Below are 24,276 nucleotides of genomic sequence, written 5' to 3'. Positions count from 1 at the left end.
ATAGTGCAATATTTTAATTTATAATACTGATATTGTACTTTGCTAATAATATAATATATTGTAAGAAAATAGGAACGACAAGATACCTCTTCCAGAAAATTAGAAACATTGGAGGTAAATTTCAGGCAAAAATTGGTATGATAAGAAACAAAGATGGCAGGGACCTAACAGAAGCTGAAGAGATCAAGAGAAGGTGGCGAGACTATACAGAAGATCTGTATAGGTGTGGTGAATGAATTAGAACCAGACATCCTGAGGAGTGAGGTTGAATGGGCCTTAAGAAGCATTGCTAACAACAAGGCAGCAGGAGACGACGGGATCCCAGCTGAACTGTTTAAAATCTTGAAAGATGATGCTGTCAAGGTGATGCATGCCATGTGCCAGCAAATATGGAAAACACAAGAATGGCCATCAGACTGGAAAAAATCAACTTATATCCCCATACCAAAAAAGGGAAATGTGAAAGACTGCTCAAACTTCCGTACAGTGGCCCTTATTTCTCATGCCAGTAAGGAAATGCTCAAGATCCTGCAAGGAAGACTCCAGCAATACATGGAGCGAGAGTTGCCAGATGTTCAAGCTGGGTTTAGAAAAGGCAGAGGAACGAGAGACCAGATTGCCAATATCCGCTGGATAATGGAGAAAGGCAGGGAGTTTCAGAAAAACATCTATTTCTGCTTCATTGACTACTCTAAAGCCTTTGACTGTGTGGATCATAATAAATTGTGGCAAGTTCTTGGTGGGATGGGCATCCCAAGCCCCCTTGTCTCTCTCCTGAGGAATCTGTACAAGGACCAAGTAGCAACAGTCAGAACTGACCACGGAACAACAGAATGGTTCAAGATTGGGAAAGGCGTACGGCAAGGCTGCATACTCTCACCCAACCTTTTTAACGTGTATGCAGAACACATCATGCGATGTGCGGGGCTTGATGAATGCAAAGCTGGGGTGAAAATTGCTGGAAGAAACATTACCAACCTCAGATATGCAGATGACACCACTCTGATGGCCGAAAGCGAGGAGGAGCTGAGGAGCCTTCTAATCAAGGTGAAAGAAGAAAGCGCAAAAGCCGGGTTGCAGCTAAACATAAAAAAAACCAAGATTATGGCAACAAGAATGATTGACAACTGGAAAATAGAGGGAGAAAATGTGGAGGCTGTGACAGACTTTGTATTTCTAGGTGCAAAGATGACTGCAGATGCAGACTGTGGCCAGGAAATCAGAAGACGCTTCCTTCTTGGGAGGAGAGCAATGTCCAGTCTCGATAAAATCGTAAAGAGTAGAGACATCAGACTGGCAACAAAGATCCATTGCCTAGTCCAAGCCATGGTATTCCCTGTAGTAACCTACGGATGTGAGAGCTGGACCTTAGGGAAGGCTGAGCGAAGGAAGATCGATGCTTTTGAGCTGTGGTGCTGGAGGAAAGTTCTGAAAGTGCCTTGGACTGCGAGAAGATCCAACCAGTCCATCCTCCAGGAAATAAAGCCCGGCTGCTCACTGGAGGGAAGGATACTAGAGACAAAGTTGAAGTACTTTGGCCACATCATGAGGAGACAGGAAAGCCTAGAGAAGACCATGATGCTGGGGAAAGTAGAAGGTAAAAGGAAGAGAGGCCGACCAAGGGCAAGATGGATGGATGGCATCCTTGAAGTGACTGGACTGACCTTGAAGGAGCTGGGGGTGGTGACAGCCGACAGGGAGCTCTGGCGTGGGCTGGTCCATGAGGTCACGAAGAGTCGGGGACGACTGAACAAATGAACAACAACAATAATTTAATAGTGGATTGAATTGGGGCTGCAGGGTGCACACTCCTTGAGTCATCCTTGGGCAAAGCTCATCTCTCTGTCAAACTGTCTTTGAAGGAAAGGACTGGAAGGGACTCAGGTGTGGGGAGAAATACCTGTCTCCAAAACCCAGTTCATGTGAAAGGGATCTTAGGGCCCTTCCACAAAGCCCTATATCCCAGAATATCAAGACAGAAAATCCCACAATATCTGCTTTGAACTGGGTTATCTGAGGCCACACTCTGATAATGTGGGATTTTTGTAGTTTGTAGACCACAAACTGACCATGAGCCAGGAATGTGATGCAGCACCTAAAAAGCTCAGTGTGATTCTAGGCAGTCACTATAATATTCTAGTGACATCCAGAGATTCCCTTCTCTTCTGCTTTAGCTAAACCTTTTTACCTGGAATGACCTTATATCCAATTTTGAACAAAAATAACTAAAAGTAAGGATTTTGGACAACATGGGTGGCCGAAATGATCGAAGGTCTGGAACCTACAGGTTAATATGAAAAGATAAACGAGTTGAAATAATAATTAAAAATAGTAATAAAATATTGTCCCCTTTGGGGTGAGAAGTTCAGCATATAAATGTTGTAAATAAATTAATAATTACATTATTATTATTATTATTATTATTATTATTATTATGGCTCTGCTGGCTTTTAAACTTGTACATTTTTACTAATTTTATGCTTTTTATCTTGTCTTGTTCTTTGTTTGTTTTCCTTAAGTTAGTTGAGAATTCATAATTTTGTTGATATCCATGTGGATGTGTTGATATGTTGTTGTGGGAATGCGTTGTTGGCTCTCTTGGCCGGAATCACTGGGTTGCTGTGAGTTTTCCAGGCTGTCTGGCCATGTTCCAGAGGCATTCTCTCCTGATGTTTCGTCCACATCTATGGCAGGCATTCTCAGGGATTGAGGGATCTGTTGGAAACTAGGCAAGTGAGGTTTATATATCTGTGGAATATATGTCCAGGGTGGGAGAAAGAACTCTTGTCTGCTTGAGGACATGTGAATATTGCAATTGGTTAGATTAGATTTAATTACCTTGCTGCTTCAAAGTCTGACTGGTTTGTGGGACTTGGGTGGTTTTGGTTATTTTGTTCTTCATCCAGCACCTTACGACATTGAATGTTTGTCAATTTGTTGTAAACCTCCTGGGGAGATAGGGCAGGATATAAATATAGTATTATTATTATTATTAGCATATGATATAACACTATAGTAATATATTACCATTATTACCATTATTAATATCAATATGTTGTTGTTGTTCATTCGTTCAGTCGTCGCCGACTCTTCGTGACCTCATGGACCAGCCCACGCCAGAGCTTCCTGTCGGCCGTTACCACCCCCAGCTCCCTCAAGGGATCAATATATATCAATATATATATATATATATCAATATATATATATATATATATCAATATAGGGCAGGATATAAATAAAGTATTATTATTATTATTAACATATGATATAACACTATAGTAATATATTACCATTATTACCATTATTAATATCAATATGATTAATTATTAATAAAATATTGATAGTAAATAAATAATTATAATAAATAATAATAAATATTTAGTAATTAAGCCATTATAATAATGAAAAAAATGAAATAAATAATAATGCGATGGTTCCCACGTCTAAACATAAAATTTATTTTAATTTTCCTCTCTCACATCTACCACTTGGGCTGTTGAGACAATTATATTCCATACACAATGGATGAGGATGTTGAGATTGGAAGAAAAAAGTTATAATACAATATATCATATAATACTAATAGTATAATATACTGGCAGTGTATTTTATACATTGTGGTATAATAATACAGTACAATATAATAATATAATAATTGTATATTATATATTACATGTAATATTACTAATACAACATAATAATATTGCGGTATAGTGGTATAGTACATTATAATAATGTATAATACTAACATTGTGCTATGCTAATCTATATAAATAAAAATGTAATGTTCGTTTGTGGGATTAACAGAACTCAGAAAACACTGGATGAAATGACACCAAATTTGGACACAAGACACGTAACAACCCAACGTATGTCCTTTACTCAAAAAAAAAATGATTTTGTCATTTGGGAGTTGTAGTTGCTGGGATTCATCGTTCACCTCCAACCATTCTGAACCCCAGTAACAATGGAATTGAACCAAACTTGGCACACAGTTCTCCCATGACCAAGAGAAAATACTGGAAGGGTTTGGTGGGCCGTGTCCTTTGGTTTTGGAGTTGTAGTTCACCTACATCCAAAGAGCACTGTGGACTCAAACAATGATGGATCTGGACCAAACTTGGCACGAATACTCAATATGCCCAAATGTAAACACTGGTGGAGTTTGGGAAAAATAGAATCTTGACATTCGGGAGTTGCAGTTGCTGGGATTTATAGTTCACCTAAAGGGAGCAAGCGGCTGCGCGCATGCGCACGAAGCGGAAGGAGTTTATTAGTTTTACTATATATATATATATATAAAATTGTGTTATTATTATTAGTATACTAAATATATAAATATATGTATATATATTATACTAGCTGTCCCCTGCCACAGGTGATATACAAGGATTATAGGGTAAGTGCAGTGTGCAGCAGATCTTAATTCTAATAAATTGCTTCTGGGACTTGTTATTGGAGTTTTCCTATTCTGGGAAGGCGCATCAGAACAGCCAGGTTTTCACGTTTTTTCTAAAGAATGTCATTTAATTTTTCTAAAGAATGTGGGGGCCTGTCTAAGATCTTCAGGGAGGGTGTTCCAGAGTCGGGGGGCCACCACAGAAAAGGCCCTGTCTCGCGTCCCCACCAAACGCGACTGCGATGCAGGCGGAATCACGAGCAGGGCCTCTCCGGATGAACGAAGCGAACGCGTGGGTTCATATATGGAGATGCGGTCACGCAGGTAGGCGGGTCCCAAACCGTTGAGGGCTTTGTAGGTAAGTACCTGCACCTTGAATTGGGCTCGGAAAATAAACGGCAGCCAGTGGAGCTCCTTGAACAGGAGGGTTGACCTCTCTCTGTAAAGGGCCCCAGTTAACATCCTGGCCGCTGCCCGTTGGACCAGTTGGAATTTCCGAGCCGTTTGCAAGGGCAGCCCCACGTAGAGTGCATTGCAGTAGTCCAATCTAGAGGTGACCAAGGCATGGACCACCCCGGCCAGATCAGCCTTTGCGAGGTACGGACGCAGTTGGCGCACGAGTCTCAGTTGTGCAAAAGCCCTCCTGGACACAGCCGACGCCTGAGCCTCAAGCGTAAGCGATGAATCCAGGAGGACTTCCAAACTGCGGAGTCTCCTTCCAAGAACGTTTTGAAGCAGAGGCAGGATGGTCATCTGCCAGGAGTGATTGGATGGTGTATTTAATTATAATTGGTTTTAAATGTTTTTAATGCTTAATATTGATTGATATCTTAGTTTTGGACGTTATTATGCTTTATGTGATTTTTCTCTTGTATTTTATGTTAAATGTGCTTTGATTTGTATTGCATTATGTTGTGAGTCACTTTGAGTACCGTTAGGGAGAAAAAAGGGACATAAATATGTATTATTGTCGTCATTTATTGTGTGCATGGCAGAAGGGGGTTCGACTAGATGACCCAAGGGATCCCGCCCAGGCCTAAGGGGAGCGCCAGCCATCTTCCCAATTTTGCACGTCTTTGCATAGGCCTGCCTTGGGTGCACCCTTTCCTGCCTTGTTCCTCATCCTTTTCGTATTGGTTCAGGGACAAACAGGGGAGCGGCCCCTTTAAGAGCCTTGCGCGTGCGCAAACTCTCCATGCCTCCCTCCGCTTCGTACGCATGCGCGCAGCCGCTCGCTCCCCCTTTGTCCCTTTTTTCCTCGCCTTCTCAACCAAACCAACGAGCGGCGGCCATTGGCGAAGGGTGCATTTTGCGCGGGCTAGCAGAGGAGGCGGGAGCAAGCGGGAGCTCTCATCCAATCAGCCGTAAATAAGTAGATGACGTAGGCAATGAGGTGTGACTGACAGTACCGACGGCCACTCAGCGCGTGCATAGCGGTCTGCGGTCAGCCAATGGGAAGAGGGCAGGCCGCGGCAGGAAAGCGAGACTGGTTTCCGGTCCCGCGTGCGCGCCCCCGTCCTTTTCCCCCGCTTTCTTGTCTCTTTCTGAGGTAAGAGGAGGCCGCGGTTGGTCGGTCGGTGGTTCGTGGGCCAGGCCGAGGAGGAAGGAAGGGAGGAAGGAAGGTAAAAAGGAAAGAAAGGCAAGGCCTTGCCGCAGAAGACCGGAGGAAGACCCGAGTGAGTGGAGGAGGAGGAGGAGGGAAGGTGGGAGGGTGGGAGGAGGCCAGTCGCCCGCCCCCAATGCCCTTGTTATAGTGATATATACATCCATATTATATGATATGTTACAGTGAAACATACATCCACATCCACACACACACACACACACACACATATATATATATATATATATATATATATATATATATATATATATATAATATTATCAAGAATAACTATATTTAGTATATTAGTATTGCTATGTTACAATATGATATATTAATACTTTGTATTATTATATTGTATTAAAGTAAATTATTTATATTATTATAAAATATTATTTTGTACTATACTGCACTATAATACCAGAATATATATAATACACTACATATATCACAGAATATCTATAATACACTACATATATCACACCAGAAGCGACTTGCAGTTTCTCAGGTCGCTCCTGACACGACAAAAAAAACAAACAAACAACTACATATATAATAAATACACCATCCAATCCCCCCTGACAGATGGCCATCCAACTTCTGCTTCAAGACGTCCATGGAAGGAGACTCCATCAGACTCCCATTCAGCATATTTATTTATTTATTTATTTCATCTACTTATACCCCGCCCTTCTCACCCCGGAGGGGACTCAGGGCGGCTTACAGGAAAGGCACAATTAGATGCCCAAATCACACAACAAACAATACAAAAAATAACAATTCAACAATTAAAATAAAACATCAATACCTAATAAAATCATAAAAGCTATCTCATGTCAGAGTCCATATATCAGAGTCCATATATCCATTCCATTCCATTGTCCTTGTCTATCGACAGGTCCTTTAGTTAGTTGTCAGCATGGCCAAAAGCTTGGTCCCACATCCAGGTCTTTAGTTTTTTCCTAAACGCTAGAAGGGAAGTCGTCGATCTGATCTCCCCGGGGAGTGAGTTCCACAGGTGAGGGGCCACCACTGAGAAGGCCCTGCTCCTCGTCCCCGCCAGCCTCACTTGTGCCATATTCTCCAATCTCGTGAAGATTGGGAGGGAGAGCTAATCCACTAGAGCAGGCATGGTCAGACTTCTGCCCTCCAGATGTTTTGGACTTCAACTCCCACAATTCCTAACAGCCACAGGCCCCCTCAGCCGCTTGGGGTTTTCCACACGGTTAAATCTATACAATGATATCATTTGGTATTGTTGTTCCAGGGGGGAAATGGGCGGGAAGAGTATATACATCTAAGGAATATATTGAAAGTGATACTTGAAACAATGTTTAGTGAGATGAGACCTGCTCAATGATTGGATAATCAATAATAAAATAAATAATATAATAATAATAAAACTTTATTTGTACCCCGCTACCATCTCCCCAAGGGACTCAGTGTGGCTTACATGAGGCCAAGCCCACAGCACATCAATAAACAAAAGCAATAACAAATAATCAATACAAAAACGGTTAAAATAAAAACTCAAAACTAAAAATACACAACAAGCAATAAAAAATAACAATAACATGCAGCATTTAAAAACCTATATATACCCTGCTTATTATTATTATTATATTTATTTATACCTTACTTTATCTCACCCGAAGGGCTTAACATAAAAACGTTCACACAGCATTTAAAATATACAAATATTAAAGCAGAATTAAATATAAAGAATGTTAAAAGATTCATAATTAAAACCATTCAAACATGTTTGATGCATATTCAAAGCTAGAACCACTCACCTCCGGAATTGATATTACAAACCTTCATCATTAAAAGCCTGCCTGAATAGAAAAGAAGGACAGCAAGGAGGGAGCCATTCTGGCTTCACTTAATAATAATAATGATAATAATAAGAAGACTTTATTTATATCCTGCCCATCTCCTCTATGGGACTCCAAGCGGCTTACAACAAGGCAGAGCAATACAAAATAATAAGCACATAATACATTAAAAATGAAGACAAATGATAAATAGAACAGAACATAATAAGAAACATAAATCACGAAACATATTACATTTTCCCCTTTAGGAATGTTTGCACACATGTGTATATGTATATGTATTGCGTATGACTGTACATAGATATAGTTCATATATACATAGTGCATATATTCTGTGCATATTTATGTATTGTGTGCATATATATGTATTGTGCATGAATGTGTGGTACATATATTATAGTACATAGATATTGCATGCATATTTATGTATTGTGCATGTAAAGATATTTAGTGTATTTGTATATCTGTATATTTATAGTGTGTATGCATATGTTGTGTGTGTGTATAGATGGATGGATGGATGAGATATCTTAGAAATATGTTGTGTGTGTGTATAGATAGATGGATGGATGAGATATCTTAGAAATAGGATCCCAGTCTAAATAAAAGACTTGTTTATATTTCATACATACTTCATACACATCGCTGGAAGGCATTTATAATAAAGTGTTATTGCTTTATTTCTGCCGTCCTACTTGAATATCACTTTCCTAAACCAAAAGACCAATAATTAGGTTGTCCCCATCCTAGCTAAGAACTTTTTAAATTTAATCAAAGATTTATCCTTGATCAGCATTATCAAATTATTAATTCACAAAAGAATTTGGACCTCTGTGTAAACATAGCCACAAACATAACCATGCAATAAACGTATACATACATACATACACCCGTGTAGTCACACACAATTATATATAGGCAGATCCTGAGTTACAAATATCTGACTTGCAAATGACTCCTAGTTAAGAATGGGGCTGAGACAACAAGAAGTCAGAGAAATCTTCTCCTTGAAAGGGAACTACTCTTCTGAAAGAGCTATTATCATGGGGAAAAGGGGGCTCCACTGAAGCTATCTCCAAGCAAAACAAGGCCACAGGGGTGTTAACCCTTCCCTATGCAATCCAAAGCGCACACGTGTATGTACGTGTGTATATGTATATACATACTTATATATATATATATACACACACACACACATTTAAAATGTATCTATTCCTACTTGCATACAAATTAAACTTAAGAACCAACCTACAGAAGCTATCTTGTTCGTAACTTGGGAACTATCTGTATATAAAATTATATATACATAAAAATTATAAAAAACAGAATTCTCCTTTCTCTCCGTTTTCCTGATTAAAAAGAGCATTTAATGTTTTAAAATTACATTTTATTCTTTTACTCACATGTGAATTAATGCAAGTTGAGCATTCCTCATCCAAAATCATCCACAGGAGTAGCTGAGATTGTTTTCTGGTGGTTCACTGTACGCAAGCTTTGTTTCATGCACCATGTTATTTAAAGTATTTAGTATAAGATGTCTTTCAGGCCCAGTGTATAAGGTATAAAACATGAATGGGTTTTCGTGTTTAGACTTGGTTCTCATCTCCAGGATTTCCCACTGTGTGTATATGAAGATATTCTCAAATCCAAAAGCATTTCTATTTCTAAGCATCCTGAGGGAGACCTAGCCTTCTGTATCCAAGGTTCTGTATCACTGATTTCACTATTTGTATCTTGAAAATTTAATCAACTACCAAACTCGCAAATTTTGTATTTTGTCTGTTTGTTTGTTTGTTTGTTTGTTTTGTTCTGTTAGAAATGTAATACAATTGACTGGTTGCCCTGACATGACAAATAAATAAATCTTGAAAATACTCTTTTAATTCCCAAAAGCAAGCCTTGGTTTATGCCGCCTGAGGCAGCCTACAACAACGTTAAAACAAGGCAGCTGGCCTCTTTAAATGCAAGTGTTGGGGGCTACCTAAGTCTATATCTCTGTAGGCCACTGAATCTGTTCTGGGTTTGCTTTAAAGTAGTGGTTTTCAACCTGTGGGTCCTCAGGTGTTTTGGCCTACAACTACCAGAAATCCCAGCCAGTTTATCAGCTGTTAAAGTTTCTGGGAGGTGAAGGCTAAGTCATCTGGGGACCCACAGGTTGAGAACCACTATTTTAAAGGAACTAGCTAAGCTGTTAAACTTTTTGGGGGTTTTGGGTTCAACATGTTAGATATCTCCTTTTGAATTTGGGTTGTGCACCTCAACAGAATCACTGCCCCATTGGCAAAAGAGCTGCCAGTCTTGAGAGCTTAAACTTGGGAAAACAAGCATTCTGACTTAAGGCTTGTACTTTAATCAAAGGCTGAAAGATGCAGGGCAACAAGGGCTTTGCGATGGAGAAGCAGAACCATACTCCCAGGAAGCAGCAACAGCACCAGCATCATCAGCAACAGCAGCTACAGCAACAACAACAACCCAGCCCTGCGAATGGGCAGCAGGCCAACAGCCAAAGTGAGTTCCTGGTTCTTTCCAAAAATAAACACAGAGGTTGCATGTTACTGTGGAGCTGTGTGATAATTTGAAATGGTGCTTGGATTCCCAGAAGAGCAAACCAAGCCTACTCTTCCTGGTGGCCTTGTGGAATGCCAGGTGCAAGTAGTGCAATTCTCTGTAGATAATCCTAAGAGCCGTCGCAAACTCTGTTCCTGCGAGAGAAAACCTTGCTAGCATGTCCCTGACGTCACGAGACTCCGCCTCTCTCCCCGCCCCTTTCTCTGCCCCTTTCTCCATGCGAGCGTGGTTTTTCCTTTGCTAGGGCAGCATTGCCCGCATTTTCTCTCAGTTGGCTGAATTCAACTGAGAGAAAATGCGGGCAATGCTGCCCTAGCAAAGGAAAAACCACGCTCGCAAAGAGAAAGGGGCGGAGAAAGGGGCGGGGAGAGAGGCGCAGGCTCATGACGTCAGGGACTTGCTAGCAAGGATTTCTCCAGCAGAAACCTAGTTTGCGACGGGCCTTAGGTACTGAGGGTGCCCTGTGACTAGATGCAGACCATTGACTATAAGACAAACCAAAATACATCAGAGTAGCTTTTGGAGCTTTCTGGGGGCGTCTTCATCAGGTAAAATGGTTAAAAGGTGATGTAGGGAAAGGAACGAATGCTGTTGATGTTAATATGGTTACGTTTTGAGGCTGGGGTACTGTCGAAAGTACCTTGGCAAACAAAACATTGTGTCCCCCACTCAGGACAAAAAGCGGGAAAGAAAAATCAGTGGGATTTTAGATTTTATTGTCATGTTGGGCTGAGTGTCTTGGTGCAAATAGTGCAGAGCCCCAGAAAGAGCATCCCAGAAAAGTCCAGAATGGAGACAGCTCATATTCTGTGTTTCGATACAAACCTAACCAGATATCACTGAATAGGTCTGATGTAACTTTCTGAAGTCTCCAGATAGGCATGTTACATGTCTTTTTGAGGTAGCCAGATAGTGTTTGTGCATTATTTACTGGCTATTTATTAATGTGACTGTATGATATTTTAAACATATACTGATATATATAGCATGGTTTAATGTAGGGGAGTAAATATGGAGGTGTTTGGCTTGGCTTGCTGGTGCTTCTGGGGAGGAAATTTCTTTGTGCGTTGCTTCCTAAGATTCCTGTTTTTTTTCTGAGCTTCATGTACACTTTGTGGTTTTTTGTCTCAATTTCACCTTTCTGCATATATGATCTCTCAATGCTTGCTTTCTTTCCCACCAATGTGATCTCTTTCAAGCATCCACTAAGACCGATTTGGGGCTTGGGTCTGGCATTGGCTTTGCTTCCGGTCAATTTAAGAAGCAGGATGGTGCGCGTTACAAAAGATACTGCCTTTGACTGTTAACTTACAGGCAGCCTGTCTGAGCAGCCATATGCCAGCCCCAACCTGCTGGCTCGCTTTCCCTCCGGCACTGCCATGTAAGTGCTTCTGGCTCTCTGCAGCTGCTGCGATGTCCTGGCTGCCTGTCTGCAGCCTCTGTCTCTTACCTGCAAAGGCTGGGATAAAAATCTTCTTCCATTTGGCTGGGAAGCTCCCTTATTGTTCCTTGGTGATGATTTCTGGCCGCCCTTCTTCCTCTTGCTGATTTGTGCTGACCTGCCATTCGGATAGCTGGAAACTGGATGTGTTGGGAGAATCAGTTAATAATCTGTTCATTTTACTCCAGAATTGTGTTAATAATTGGCATTTATCCCCCCAATTCCGTAGAGCGATTCTGTACCTTATTCCCCTCAGATGAAGGCCTGACCATTGACCTGAAAAACTTCCGGAAGCCCGGTGAGAAGACCTTCACCCAGAGGAGTCGCCTGTTTGTGGGGAACCTGCCTCCGGATATCACAGAAGAGGAGATGAGGAAGCTCTTTGAGAAATACGGGAAGGCTGGCGAAGTGTTCATTCACAAGGACAAGGGCTTTGGCTTTATCAGGCTGGTGAGTGGCTTCAGAGGATTGCAGAATCCGATTTCTGACAGCTGACAAGACTGAACTTCCTTTAGCTTCCTGTTGAAGGATGGGGCTGTTTTCATTCGAACTCAGGGATCTTCACTGCTCTCTTCGATCTTCCGGAAAGGCTTTTCTCTCGCTCCCGCCCGCATCACAAGTGCGACTTGCGGGGATGAGAGAGAGGGCCTTCTCTGTGGTGGCCCCTCGGCTCTGGAACTCACTCCCCAGAGATGTTAGGCAAGCCCCTACGTTGGCAATCTTCAGGTGGAATCTGAAAACCTGGTTATTCCAATGTGCCTTTAGCGATTGAACGTAAGATACTCCGTGACCAAACTTTTTTCACAAAATGACCTCAGTAGCACTTTATTTTATGATTCGTGCAATTAAATCCCTCCTTATCCCGGATCCTCCTCCCGATGTTTGACATTGTCCTATCTCCCAGTGTTTTAATATTTTATCCTGAATTTGGCCCTGACCAGCGAAATCTTTTTTGTTTTGTTTTATTATGTTTTTGTGTTATATTGTTGTGTATTGTACTGATGGGCGTGGCCTCATGTAAGCCACACCGAGGCCCCTTGGGGGAGATGGAGCGGGGTATAAATAAAATTTTATTATTATATATTGTGCGCTGTGCAAGGCTCATATAGATGGATGTAGGGGGCCTTTCTCTATCAAGGCTCCTTTGCTCAGTCCTGCAGTAGAGGGACTGAGGAACGCTGCCCAACCCGGGGACTTCTAACAGGGTTTGTTGGTCTTTCTTTCTTCTTGCTTGTAGGAGACCCGGACTCTGGCTGAGATTGCCAAGGTGGAGCTGGACAACATGCCCCTGCGGGGGAAGCAGCTGCGGGTGCGCTTTGCCTGCCACAGTGCCTCTCTGACAGTCCGGAACCTGCCCCAATTTGTGTCCAATGAGCTCCTGGAGGAGGCATTTTCCATGTTTGGCCAAGTGGAGAGGGCTGTTGTGATTGTGGATGACAGGGGAAGACCCTCGGGGAAAGGCATTGTGGAGTTTTCTGGGAAGCCAGCTGCTAGGAAAGCCCTGGACAGGTGTGGCGAGGGCTCCTTCCTGCTCACCATGTAAGTTTCTTGCGGGGGTAAGAAGGGACTGTCAGATGAAGGCAGTAGAGAGTGCTTGTGTCTCAGTAGCAAGGACCTTCAAGCTGCGTTCTCTGTTTGCATCCACAGAGCTAAATAGTGCAAAGGAGGACCACCAAAGCAGAAGGAAGCAGAGGCAGCAGCTTGTGTCTCTGACACTCAGCTTTCCTCTATATGTTGGCTACTGGAGAGTGTAGGCTACATGCTGCTTTGCCTAGATGTATGGGTCAGTGGTTGCTGGGGCCACTTGTCTAGACCCAGTAACCTATGGGCCAGGCCCTCGTTTGTGATCATTGCATTTCCTCTGGAAGCTACATTGGCCCTAAGGTGTGGCTATCACTCATACAGAAGAAAGGATGCCTTCCCTTAGAGCAGTCTTTTTCAATCTGGGGGGGTCAGGACCCCTGGGGAGGCAGGTCACCAAAAACTATCAGAAATCCCAGCAACTACAACTCCTAAATTACAAAATCAGTCCTCCCCAACCTCACCAGTATTCTAATTTGGTCGTATCCGATATCTGTGCCAAAATTCGTCCAGTGAATGAAAATATGTCCTCTGTATCAGATACTACCTGTCCGAACGTATCTCCCTCTGCAAACCACCAAGGACGTTAAGATCATCCAGGGAAGCCCTGCTCTCGGGCCCACTACCTTCACAGTCACGATTTGTGGGGATGAGAGACAGGGCCTTCTCTGTGGTGGCTCCTTGGCTGTGGAATTCCCTCCCCAATTAAATAAGTTCTGCCACCTCCTTCTTGACTTTTTGTAAAAAGCTTAAAACCTGGCTGAGGGGAATATATGTAGCAACTGGGAAGATAATGTTTTAAGCGACCATAATGGATTGACCTGGACTATGATTTTGTACCAGCGGACTGTTTTAAATTGAATGTTTATAATTGTTTTAATTATTGTTTTAATTGTAAATGTGGATTTTAATTATTGTTTTAGCATTTAATGGTTGCCTGCTATAAGCTGCCCCGAGTCCCTCTTCGGAGGTGAGAACGATGGGATATAAATGCCCTAAATAAATAAATATTTACTGGGTTGTTGTAGGTTTTTTCGGGCTATATGGCCATGTTCTAGAGGCATTTTCTCCTGACATTTCGCCTGCATCTGTGGCAAACATCCTCAGAGTACTTGCCATAGTGAGGATGCTTGCCAATTGTAATTTATATTACAATAAATAAATAAAATACAATAAATATTTATGTTACAATTCATAACAGCAAAATTACATTATGAAGTATCAACGAAAATAATTTTATGGTTGGGGTCACCACAACATGGGGAACCGTATTAGGGGGTCACAGCATTAGGAATGTTGAGAACCACTGTCTTAAAGCCTTTAGTATTTGCCTGCTTAGACCCCATTGTGTTGTGTTTGTCTGTCCCCGTCCCCCCCTTCACTCCAGGTTCCCTCGGCCAGTAACCGTGGAGCCCATGGATCAGTATGATGACGAGGAGGGGCTGCCAGAAAAGCTGGTCATCAAAAACCAGCAATATCACAAGTGAGTGCCAGGTGGGACCCTTTGGGGCAAAATGGAATCTCTTGAAGAATCGCGTGGGTAGCTGTGTGTCCCTGGCATCTGCAGAGAGCCAGGAATGTGTGGATCTCCTCCACTGACTGTATTCCACTTCTTTGCAGGGAGCGTGAGCAGCCTCCCCGCTTTGCTCAGCCTGGGTCCTTTGAGTATGAGTACGCCATGCGCTGGAAGGCCCTGATCGAGATGGAGAAGCAGCAGCAAGAACAGGTGGACCGCAACATCAAAGAGGCCCGGGAGAAGCTCGAGATGGAGATGGAGGCAGCTCGCCACGAGCACCAAGTCATGCTCATGCGGCAAGGTGAGGAGCAGCCTCTCACTTGGGGGAGGAGGGGGAGGGCGCCTCTGGTGCTGAGCAGGGGCACTCATCTGCTCTATTGCCGTTGCTTTTTCCAGACCTGATGAGGCGCCAGGAAGAGCTGCGGAGAATGGAGGAACTGCATAACCAAGAGGTGCAGAAGCGTAAACAGCTGGAGCTCAGGTGAGCTGGGTATAGAGGGCAGCACAAGGCTAGTAGAGACACAATAGGAGCCCAAGAACATCTTGCTGTGTGCACAGAATTCACTGCTTATGGTGTATTATCCTGCTTGGAAGATGATAGGCTGAGGGAAAGGGTGGGTAATGTGTCATTGAAGACTTTCATGGCTGGAATCAGTGGGTTCCAGTGAGTTTTCTGGGCTGTATGGCAATGTTCCAAGGCATTCTCTCCTGATGTTTCTCCCACAACTATTGCAAGCATTCTCAGAGGTGGTCAGGTCTGTTGGAAAGTAGGGAAGTGGGGTTTATATAATAATAATAATAATAATAATAATAATAATAACAACAACAACAACAACAACAACAACAACAACAACAACAACAACAACATTTATTTATAGCCCGCTACCATCTCCCCAAGGGATTCGGTGCGGCTTACATGAGGCCAAGCCCACAGTACATCAATAACAAGAGCAATAGCAAAAACAATCAATGCAATACAATTAATATAAATCACATAAACAATAAACAGTAACACAAGCATTTAAAAACCAATGGCCTGGCCAAATGTGATAGTTTAAAATTTAAAAAATAACACTGGGCATGAACAAAGTAGAATATAAATGGTATAGGGTTTTCAAAGAGAGATGAGGGAATGCAGTCAGTCCTAAATCAATGGTAAAGTGCATTTTGAGGGCATATTGCTGAGAGTTTTCCTTATTCTGAGAAGGCACACTGGAGCAACCAAGTTTTCAGGCTCCTAAAGACTGCCAGAGTTGGGGCATGTCTGATGTCCTTGGGAAATGAGTTCCAGAGTTGGGGGGCCACCACCAAGAAGGCCCTCTCCCTCGTCCCTACCAGTTGCCCCTACAAAGGAGGTGGGAGCGTGAGCAGGGCCTCTCCTGATGATTGCAGAAATGCAGTCTTTATATAGCCATTCGGTGCTAATCAAGGTGGCCAATTGCAACATTCACACTTGCCTCCAACAGACAAGAGTTCTTTCTCCCACCCTGGACATTCCACTGATATATAAACGCCAGTTGCCTTGTTTAAAACAGACCTCACAACCTCTGAGGATGCCTGCCATACATGTGGGCAAAACGTCAGGAGAGAATGCTTCTGGAACATGACCATACAGCCTGGAAAACTTACATCAACCCTGGGTGGGGAATGTTTTTCCCTCCAAACAGTAGTCTCCTCTGGGAGAGAAGAAGCAGGATATACATCTTGTATCTGGTGACATCAGAGCCCCTCCCCCAGCAACAATATAACATTATATAATACTTATATTATGAATGAGGTATTAGTACTATGCTATTAGTACTATTAGTACCATTACTTTGTCTTTTAATCACTACATGTAGCCCGCCCATTGTTACTGTGCCGGTGTATATTGTAATTTGTATATTGTTACGTATTCATTTGTTTTATGTAACTATGATGTTACTGCTTATTGTTTGTGTTTTGGGTTTTACTTTATTGTAATTGTTGTTTGGGCTTGGCCTCATGTAAGCCGCTCCGAGTCCCCATCGGGGAGATGGTGGCGGGGTATAAATAAAGTGTATTATTGTATTATTATTATCTTGTCTTCTGCCTATATCATCGGTTGGGAGGCCCTTCCCCCCTCTGGCACCAACTGCTTCTCTGGCCAGAGTGAAGACAGAGGGGAGCAGAAGACATTTTCATCTCGTCTTTACTAATAATAAAATATAGCATATTGTATATACATATAATATTTATAGTATTATAATGTAATACAATATAATACTAGTAATAGTAATACAATATTATAATTGTATATTTACATTACATGTAATATTACTTATAATATTACAATATAATGGTATAGTGCAATATAGTAATATATTGATATACTGATATTGTACAATGCAAATAATATAATGTACTGTATTGTATCTTGTAAGCCGCTCTGAGTCCCCTTCAGGGTTATTTTATTTATTTATTGTGTCATCCGCAACCAGAACATTGTATTACATTTCTAACAGAACATAACAAGCAAACAGATAAAACAAAACAAAAAACAAAAAAAACCCACAAATTTTGCAAACTTGGTAGCTGATTAAATGTCCTTTGACCAGTATCTGGCCACTTGGAGTGCCTCTGGTGTTGCCGCAAGGAGGTCCTCCATCGTGCATGTGGCAGGGCTCAGGTTGCATTGCAGCAGGTGGTCTGTGGTTTGCTCTTCTCCACACTCGCATGTCGTGGGTTCAACTTTGTAGCCCCATTTCTTAAGATTGGCTCTGCATCTCGTGGTGCCAGAGCACAGTCTGTTCAGCGCTTTCCAAGTCGCCCAGTCTTCTGTGTGCCCAGGGGGGAGTCTCTCATCTGGTATCACCCACGGATTGAGGTGCTGGGTTTGAGCCTGCCACTTTTGGACTCTCGCTTGCTGAGGTGTTCCAGCGAGGGTGAGAAGGGCGGCATATAAATGCTGTAAATAAATAAATAATGTTGTATGTATATATGACTTGTAAGCCACTCCGAGTCCCCTTCGGGGTGAGAACTGCGGCGTTTAAATGTCGTAAACGAATAAATAAAATAAGAGATGAGCAGAGCGATATATAAATGCCGCAAATATAAATAAATAAATAATGTAGTATGTTGTATGTACATATGACTTGTAAGCCACTCTGAGTCCCCTTCGGGGTGAGAAGGGCAATATATAAATGTCGTAAACAAATAAATAAATACATGCATATTGTAATAATAATAATGCCCCTCATCCATTACTATTGGCCATGGCAGTGTTGAAGTTCTAGACATCAGGAGGAGCGAAGGCTTCCCATTCTTGGACTAAAACATAGAAGATAGACTTGGAGCCCCCAGTGGTGCAGTGGGTTAAAGCGCTGAACCTACTGAGCTTGTTAACCAATAGGTTACAGATTCAAATCAGGGAGCGACATGAGCTGCCGCTGTCAGCCCCAGCTTCTGCCAACCTAGCAGTTCAAAAACATGCAACTGTGAGTAGATCAATAGGTACCGCTCAGGCGGAAAGGTAATGGCGCTCCATGCAGTCATGTTGGCCACATGACCTTGGAGGTGTCTATGGACAACGCCGGCTATTCGGCTTAGAAATGTAGATGAGCACCAACCCCCAGAGTCGGACACGACTGGACTTAATGTCAGAGAAAACCTTTACCTTTACTAGCCTTGGAAGAGACCACAAGGGCTATCCAGTCCAACCCCGCCTGCCATGCAGGAAAAGCACAATCAAAGTACCCCTGACAGATGGCCATCCAGCCTCTGTTTAAAATCCTCCAGGAAATAAGATTCCACCACACTCTGAGGCAGCAGCATATTCCACTGCTAAAAAGCTCTCCCTAATGTTTAGGTGAGATATGGAGGTCATTCTTTGAGTTGAAAGATTCTTTCCAGCTTACCTGAGTGGTATCTTTGGCGTTGGGCTGATTTTGTGGGGAAAGGGTTAGCAGGGACTCAGCACCATGTTACCCCCTGAAGGATGCTCTGTCTCCGTCTCTTTCTGTCTTCGATAGTCCACCGTTGCATAGAACCTTATACTAGAGTTACTAAATTTGGGGTTCAGGCTGTCGGTTCTTAGCTGAGCCGCCTTTCAAGAGTGTGGGTGGTTGCATTAGCCATAAGCCTGGCTAAGTCTTTTTAGGGGGCTGAATGCACGAGCTTCCTTTCCAGGCAAGAGGAGGAGCGCCGGCGCCGCGAGGAAGAGATGCGGAGGCAGCAGGAGGAGATGATGAGGCGACAGGAAGGCTTCAAGGGCGCCTTCCCCGATGCGGTAGGGAGCCTCTTTTTGCCGGCAGGGCAAGCATTACCCCCCCCCCCCTTTGCTGTGCCGTGCTTCCCTTTGGAAGCAACCCTTGGGGTGCAATTGATGTCTTTTGAGACTGTCTTCTCTTTTGGTCTTGCAGAGGGAGCCTCCAGATATGCGAATGAGCCAGATGGGCATGGGAGGTAAGTTGTTGTTCTCATTGGGATGGGAAGTGCTTGATTGAGTCTGAATTGATGTTTTTATATGTGGAGGTGTTTTATTTTATTGTATCTTAAATTGTGTTCACTTTTATGTTTGTTTTTAGGCACTTTGTGGCATCTGTAAGCTGCCCCGAGTGCCTTTGGGGAAATGGTGGTGGGATTATTATTATTATTATTATTATTATTATTATTATTATTATTCTGACACAAAAACATAGTATGTCACAGCAAATGAGATCTATATGCTGGATTTCGTATCACAAAATGACAAGTCAAACACTTCCCAAGCGTTTAGGACTATGTGATATATTTTTGAATGATGCGCACAGATCCAAGTAAGGTAGCCTTTTGCAGTTGACAGATCATGATTTTGTTAATGTTTATTGTTTCCAACTGCTGGCTGAGGTCTTTTGGCACGGCACCCAGTGCGCCAATGATCACTGGGACCATCTGGACTGGTTTAGGCCAGAGACTTTCCAGTTTGATTTTGAGGTCCTGATAACGGCTGAGTTTTTCATGTAGTGCAGCAAGTTATACCTCTAGATGCAGGAAATCTACTCACCGGAGGGTTAGCAGTTCGAAGCCGCAAGTCAAAGTGAGCTCCCGGCTGTCAGCCCTAGCTTCTGCCCACATAGCAGTCTGAAAGCATGTAATACAAGCAGATCAATAGGTGCCGCCTCGGTGGGGAGGTAGAAGAGCGCCTCATGCAGACATCCCGGCAACACGATTGGAGGAGTCTAGACAACAGACTCCTCGGCATGGAAAAATGGAACAAGAGTACCTGCTCATGACCAGAGTTGAGCATCACCTGCAGATATCAGAAATGGAAAGGGAAGGCCTTTACCTCTGTCTGTGTATTGTATGTCATTGTTTACTGTGTAAAAAGGCATTGAATGTTTGCCTTATATATACCTTATATATTATATATAAGTATATAATATAATGTAATATAATATATTGTATATACGCCTATATAAATAAAAATGAAATGTTCGTTTGTGGGATTAACAGAACTCAAAAACCACTAGACGAATTGACACCAAATTTGGGCACAAGACACCTAGCAACCCAATGTATGTCTTTCATTCAAAAAAATTATTTTATCATTTGGGAGTTGTAGTTGCTGGGATTTATAGTTCACCTACAATCAAAGAATATTCTGAACCCTACCAATGATGGAATTGAAACAAACTTGGCACACAGTTCTCCCATGACCAACGGAAAATATTGGAAGGGTTTGGTGGGCAGTGTCCTTTGATTTTGGAGTTGTAGTTCACCTACATCCAGAGAGCACTGTGGACTCAAAGCAATGATGGATCTGGACCAAACTCTACACGAATACTCAATATGCCCAAATGTGAACACTAGTGGAGTTTGGGGAAAATAGAATCTTGACATTTGGGAGTTGTAGTTGCTGGGAGTTGTAGTTCACCTACAATCACAGAGCACTCTGAACACCACCAGCGATAGAATTGGTCCAAACCTCCCACACAGAACCCCTATGACCACCACAGCAACGCGTGGCAGGGGACGGCTAGGATATTTATAATATTATAATGTAATATTAAATATTATACTATACCATTATATTGTAATATTATTAGTAATATTTATATTACATGTAATATTACTAATATTAGAATATAATGGTATAGTATAATATTTAATACTGATATTGTACTAGGCTAATAATATAATATGTTGTGTGTATATATATATATATCTTGTAAGCTGCTCTGAGTCCCCTTTGGGGTGAGAAGGGCAACATATAAATGTAATAAATAAATAAAACTGTAATTATTAGTATTATTATTATTAAACTTTATTTGTACCCCGCTAGCATCTCCCGAAGGACTTGATGCGGCTTACAAAGGCCAAGGCCTCAAACACACAATAACAATACAATGCAAAGCAAATTAAAAACATAAGCAATAATAAAACATTACACTATTACCCAATAAAACTATCTGCTCTTGAGTCCTTCTGGGGAAATAAAGCAGAATATAAATAAAGATTATTATTATTATTATTATTTCTTCTCCCAGGTGCCATCGGCATGAACAACCGGCCGGCCATGGGAGGCACTGCTGTCCCAGCGGGGCCACCTCCCACCACTGGCCCTGGACCAATGATTCCCGATGGAACCATGGGCATGGTAAGCATGGGCCCTTTGGGGAGGAGAAGCACCTTTCTTGCCACACCAAGTCCCAGCAGGGAAGGGAGAGCAGCCCATAGATTGGCTTCCCCTTCTCTGCATCGCCTTGCAGCCTGGGAGCTCTGGGATCAGGGGGTCTTCTTGAGGGGAGCGTTCCTGACCCTCCTTTTCTCCTTCCCTCTTTCTATGGCAGACCCCACCGCCACCCCCTGACCGCTTTGGCCAGACCACTCCAATGGAAGGCCTGGGGACGATGGGAGGAAGCGCACCTGCCTTCAACCGGGGAGCTCCTGGTGCTGATTTCGGCCCAAATAAGCGCCGCAGATACTAACAGGGATGGGAGGCAGAGGCGTTTCTTGCGAGAGACCCTCAAGGCTTACTTTCCTCCTTTCTTTCTTTGGGCCAGATTTGTCCAGGGTTTAGGCAACGGCGATGATTCCCCCCCCCCCCTTTCCCCCGTGCATTCCTGCAAAGCGCAATGTGAAAGCGGACCCCAGGAGGCTCCAAATAGCTGTGTAGTGTGTGTGTTTATATATGAGTGTGAGGCCGGGTTAGGACCCTGGCGCCTCTCCCATTCCCAGGCCCCTCCACACAGGCCCAGCTCCTCAGGGGCCTTTCGTTGAGGTTGGGGGGCTGCCCATGTCTGTAGCTGCAGAGCTTATCATGTATTGGGGGGGGGGGGGTTAGTGGGAGGGCAAGGGGGAGTTAGTTTTTAAAAAAATCAAAACTTGTACCTTTTTACTTTTCTTTCTCTGGACCATTTTCCCTCCTCCTTTCGGTTGCCACGCAGCGGTGGGGCTGGCGATCCTGGGGGGCGAGAATTATCCAATGTGTCGTACCGGTCTTTTCTCTTTTTTTCTGATATTTTTTAAACTGGTAGAAAAAGTACACAACGATTGGATGAAGAAGAAAAAACTGTTTCCCGCCGAAGTCTCAAAAACGACTCTTTGTATAACCCTAACTTTGCTTGTCTTGTGTTAGAAGTATGAGGCTTTTTTTCATTTCTTTCTGTGTGAACCTGAGCTGTAATCGTCCACTAACAGGTTGAGTTCGTCTGAAGACCGTTAACAGGAATGCGTTTATTAAAAGGGATTTTAAGCCTTTTTTCCCCCCTTGGTGTGCCGTGTCTTCTGTTTGTGTGCTTCTGGGTTGTGGCCACTGGAGGGAGAGGGAAACCTGGCCCTTCCTTCCATCTCTCTCTTGGAAATGGCTGCTGGGTTTTGATCCTGAAGGCTTTTCCTGTGCCATGGATTCAAGAAATATGTCAGGAAAATTTATTTATTATTTTATTTATTTATAACTTTTGTATTCTCACCTCTAGAGGGACTCAGGCCAGTTTCCAACAATAGTATCACAAACAATCGTTTAAAAACATCACATTCCGTAATACACTAACACATTAAAATACCAAAAATACAATCATAATTACAATGGCCAAGTCGTCACAATAAAATTGTTCATCACCATCCATCCATATAGCCACGAGTTATTGACTCACTCATCAAGAGCCAGGTTTTCACCTGTTTTCTGAAAGGCAGGAGAGAAGGGGCAGTTCTAATCTCCAGTGGGAGGGAGTTCCAGAGCTGAGAGGCCACCGCCGAGAAGGCCCTGTCCCTCGTCCCCACCAGGCGCACTTGCGAGGATGGTGGGACCGAGAGCAGGGCCCCTCCAGACGATCTTAACAATCTTGATGGTTCATAGGGGAGAATCTGTTTGGACAGGTAAACTGGGTCGGAGTTGTTTAGGGATTTATAGGTTAACACCAGCACTTTGAATTGTGCTCGGAAGCTAATTGGCAGCCAGTGGAGCTGGCGCAACAGATGAGGAGTATGCTCCCTGTACCTCGCTCCTGTTAGTAACCTGGCTGCCGCTCGTAGGGCTAGTTGGAGCTTCCGGGCAGTCTTCAGAGGCAACCCCACATAGAGAGCGTTGCAGTAGTCTAAATGGAATGTAACCAGAGTGTGGACCACCGTGGCCAAGTCAGACTTCCCAAGGTACGGGCGCAGCTGGCGCACAAGTTTTAATGGATTTGAGACCTTTCTCTTTCTGTGGAATTTAGGGCTATTATTCCCCATACCCAGTGGCTCCTCCTTTTCCTTCCTTCCTTCTTTCTTTCTTTCTTTCTTTCTTTCTTTCTTTCTTTCTTTCCCATTCCCTTCTTGCTTCTTGGGTCCCTCCCTCCCTCTCTGTCTTTGTTCTTTCTTTTTCTCCTGCAGTTATGGAGGTGTGTGTGTTCCTGAGCATGGCCCCTTTTTATAGGGAATCTGATCTCGGGGGAAAATAACAGTTTTTTTGGGGGGGGGGGGGGGAATGGCAATCATAATCTTTTTGAAAAGAAAAAATTATGTCATATCAGTTTGGAAAATCTGAATCTCCCTGAACATCTGGAGATCACCTTTTGAAACCCACTAGTCAAGGAGAGGCATGGCCTTGTTAGAAGTCAACCATTTGAAGAAGTGATGTTCACAAGCATTCATGTAATGGCATACAGATAATAATAATAATAATAATAATAATAATAATAATAATAATAATAATAATAATAATATTTATAACCCGCCACCATCTCCCCAAGGGACTCGGAGTGGCATACATGAGGCCAAGCCCAACAACACATCAGTAAAAACAAAACAGCAAGCAAATAAAACAGTACAATTAATATAACATATATAAACAATAACACAAAATTTAAAACCTTATGGCCAGGCCAGATGTAATAAATTAAAAATTTTTAAAAC

At 42.8% G+C, this 24,276-nt stretch overlaps 1 protein-coding gene across 2 annotated transcripts; it reads left to right on the top strand.

Moving 5' to 3' along the window:
* Window positions 1-5,852: 5,852 nt before the first annotated feature.
* NONO (non-POU domain containing octamer binding) lies at window positions 5,853-22,650 on the top strand. 2 transcript variants are annotated; one of them, XM_060756140.2, is made up of 11 exons: window positions 5,853-6,075; window positions 10,196-10,345; window positions 12,103-12,296; window positions 13,084-13,385; window positions 14,815-14,910; window positions 15,048-15,244; window positions 15,340-15,424; window positions 19,090-19,189; window positions 19,323-19,365; window positions 21,429-21,538; window positions 21,732-22,650. In XM_060756140.2, the coding sequence occupies exons 2-11, from the start codon at window positions 10,204-10,206 to the stop codon at window positions 21,867-21,869; spliced, it is 1,407 nt and encodes a 468-aa protein (XP_060612123.1). In that variant the 5' UTR covers window positions 5,853-6,075; window positions 10,196-10,203; the 3' UTR covers window positions 21,870-22,650. The 2 variants fall into 2 exon arrangements, with proteins under 2 accessions (XP_060612123.1, XP_060612120.1); XM_060756137.2 differs by having other exon boundaries at window positions 5,854-6,075; window positions 12,076-12,296.
* The last annotated feature ends 1,626 nt before the right edge of the window (window positions 22,651-24,276 follow it).

This window comes from Anolis sagrei, chromosome 10 (genome assembly GCF_037176765.1).
Source record: "Anolis sagrei isolate rAnoSag1 chromosome 10, rAnoSag1.mat, whole genome shotgun sequence".
Taxonomy (NCBI): domain Eukaryota; kingdom Metazoa; phylum Chordata; class Lepidosauria; order Squamata; family Dactyloidae; genus Anolis; species Anolis sagrei.
This window is presented reverse-complemented; position numbering and strand designations above follow the sequence as displayed.

Excerpts from the sequence above, each read along its gene's own strand:
- NONO (XM_060756137.2), top strand. The coding sequence starts at position 10,204 with ATGCAGGGCAACAAGGGCTTTGCGATGGAGAAGCAGAACCATACTCCC. Across the intron at positions 12,297-13,083 it reads GCTTTGGCTTTATCAGGCTG|GAGACCCGGACTCTGGCTGA; the intron begins GTGAGTGGCTTC and ends TCTTGCTTGTAG. Across the intron at positions 15,425-19,089 it reads CGTAAACAGCTGGAGCTCAG|GCAAGAGGAGGAGCGCCGGC; the intron begins GTGAGCTGGGTA and ends CTTCCTTTCCAG.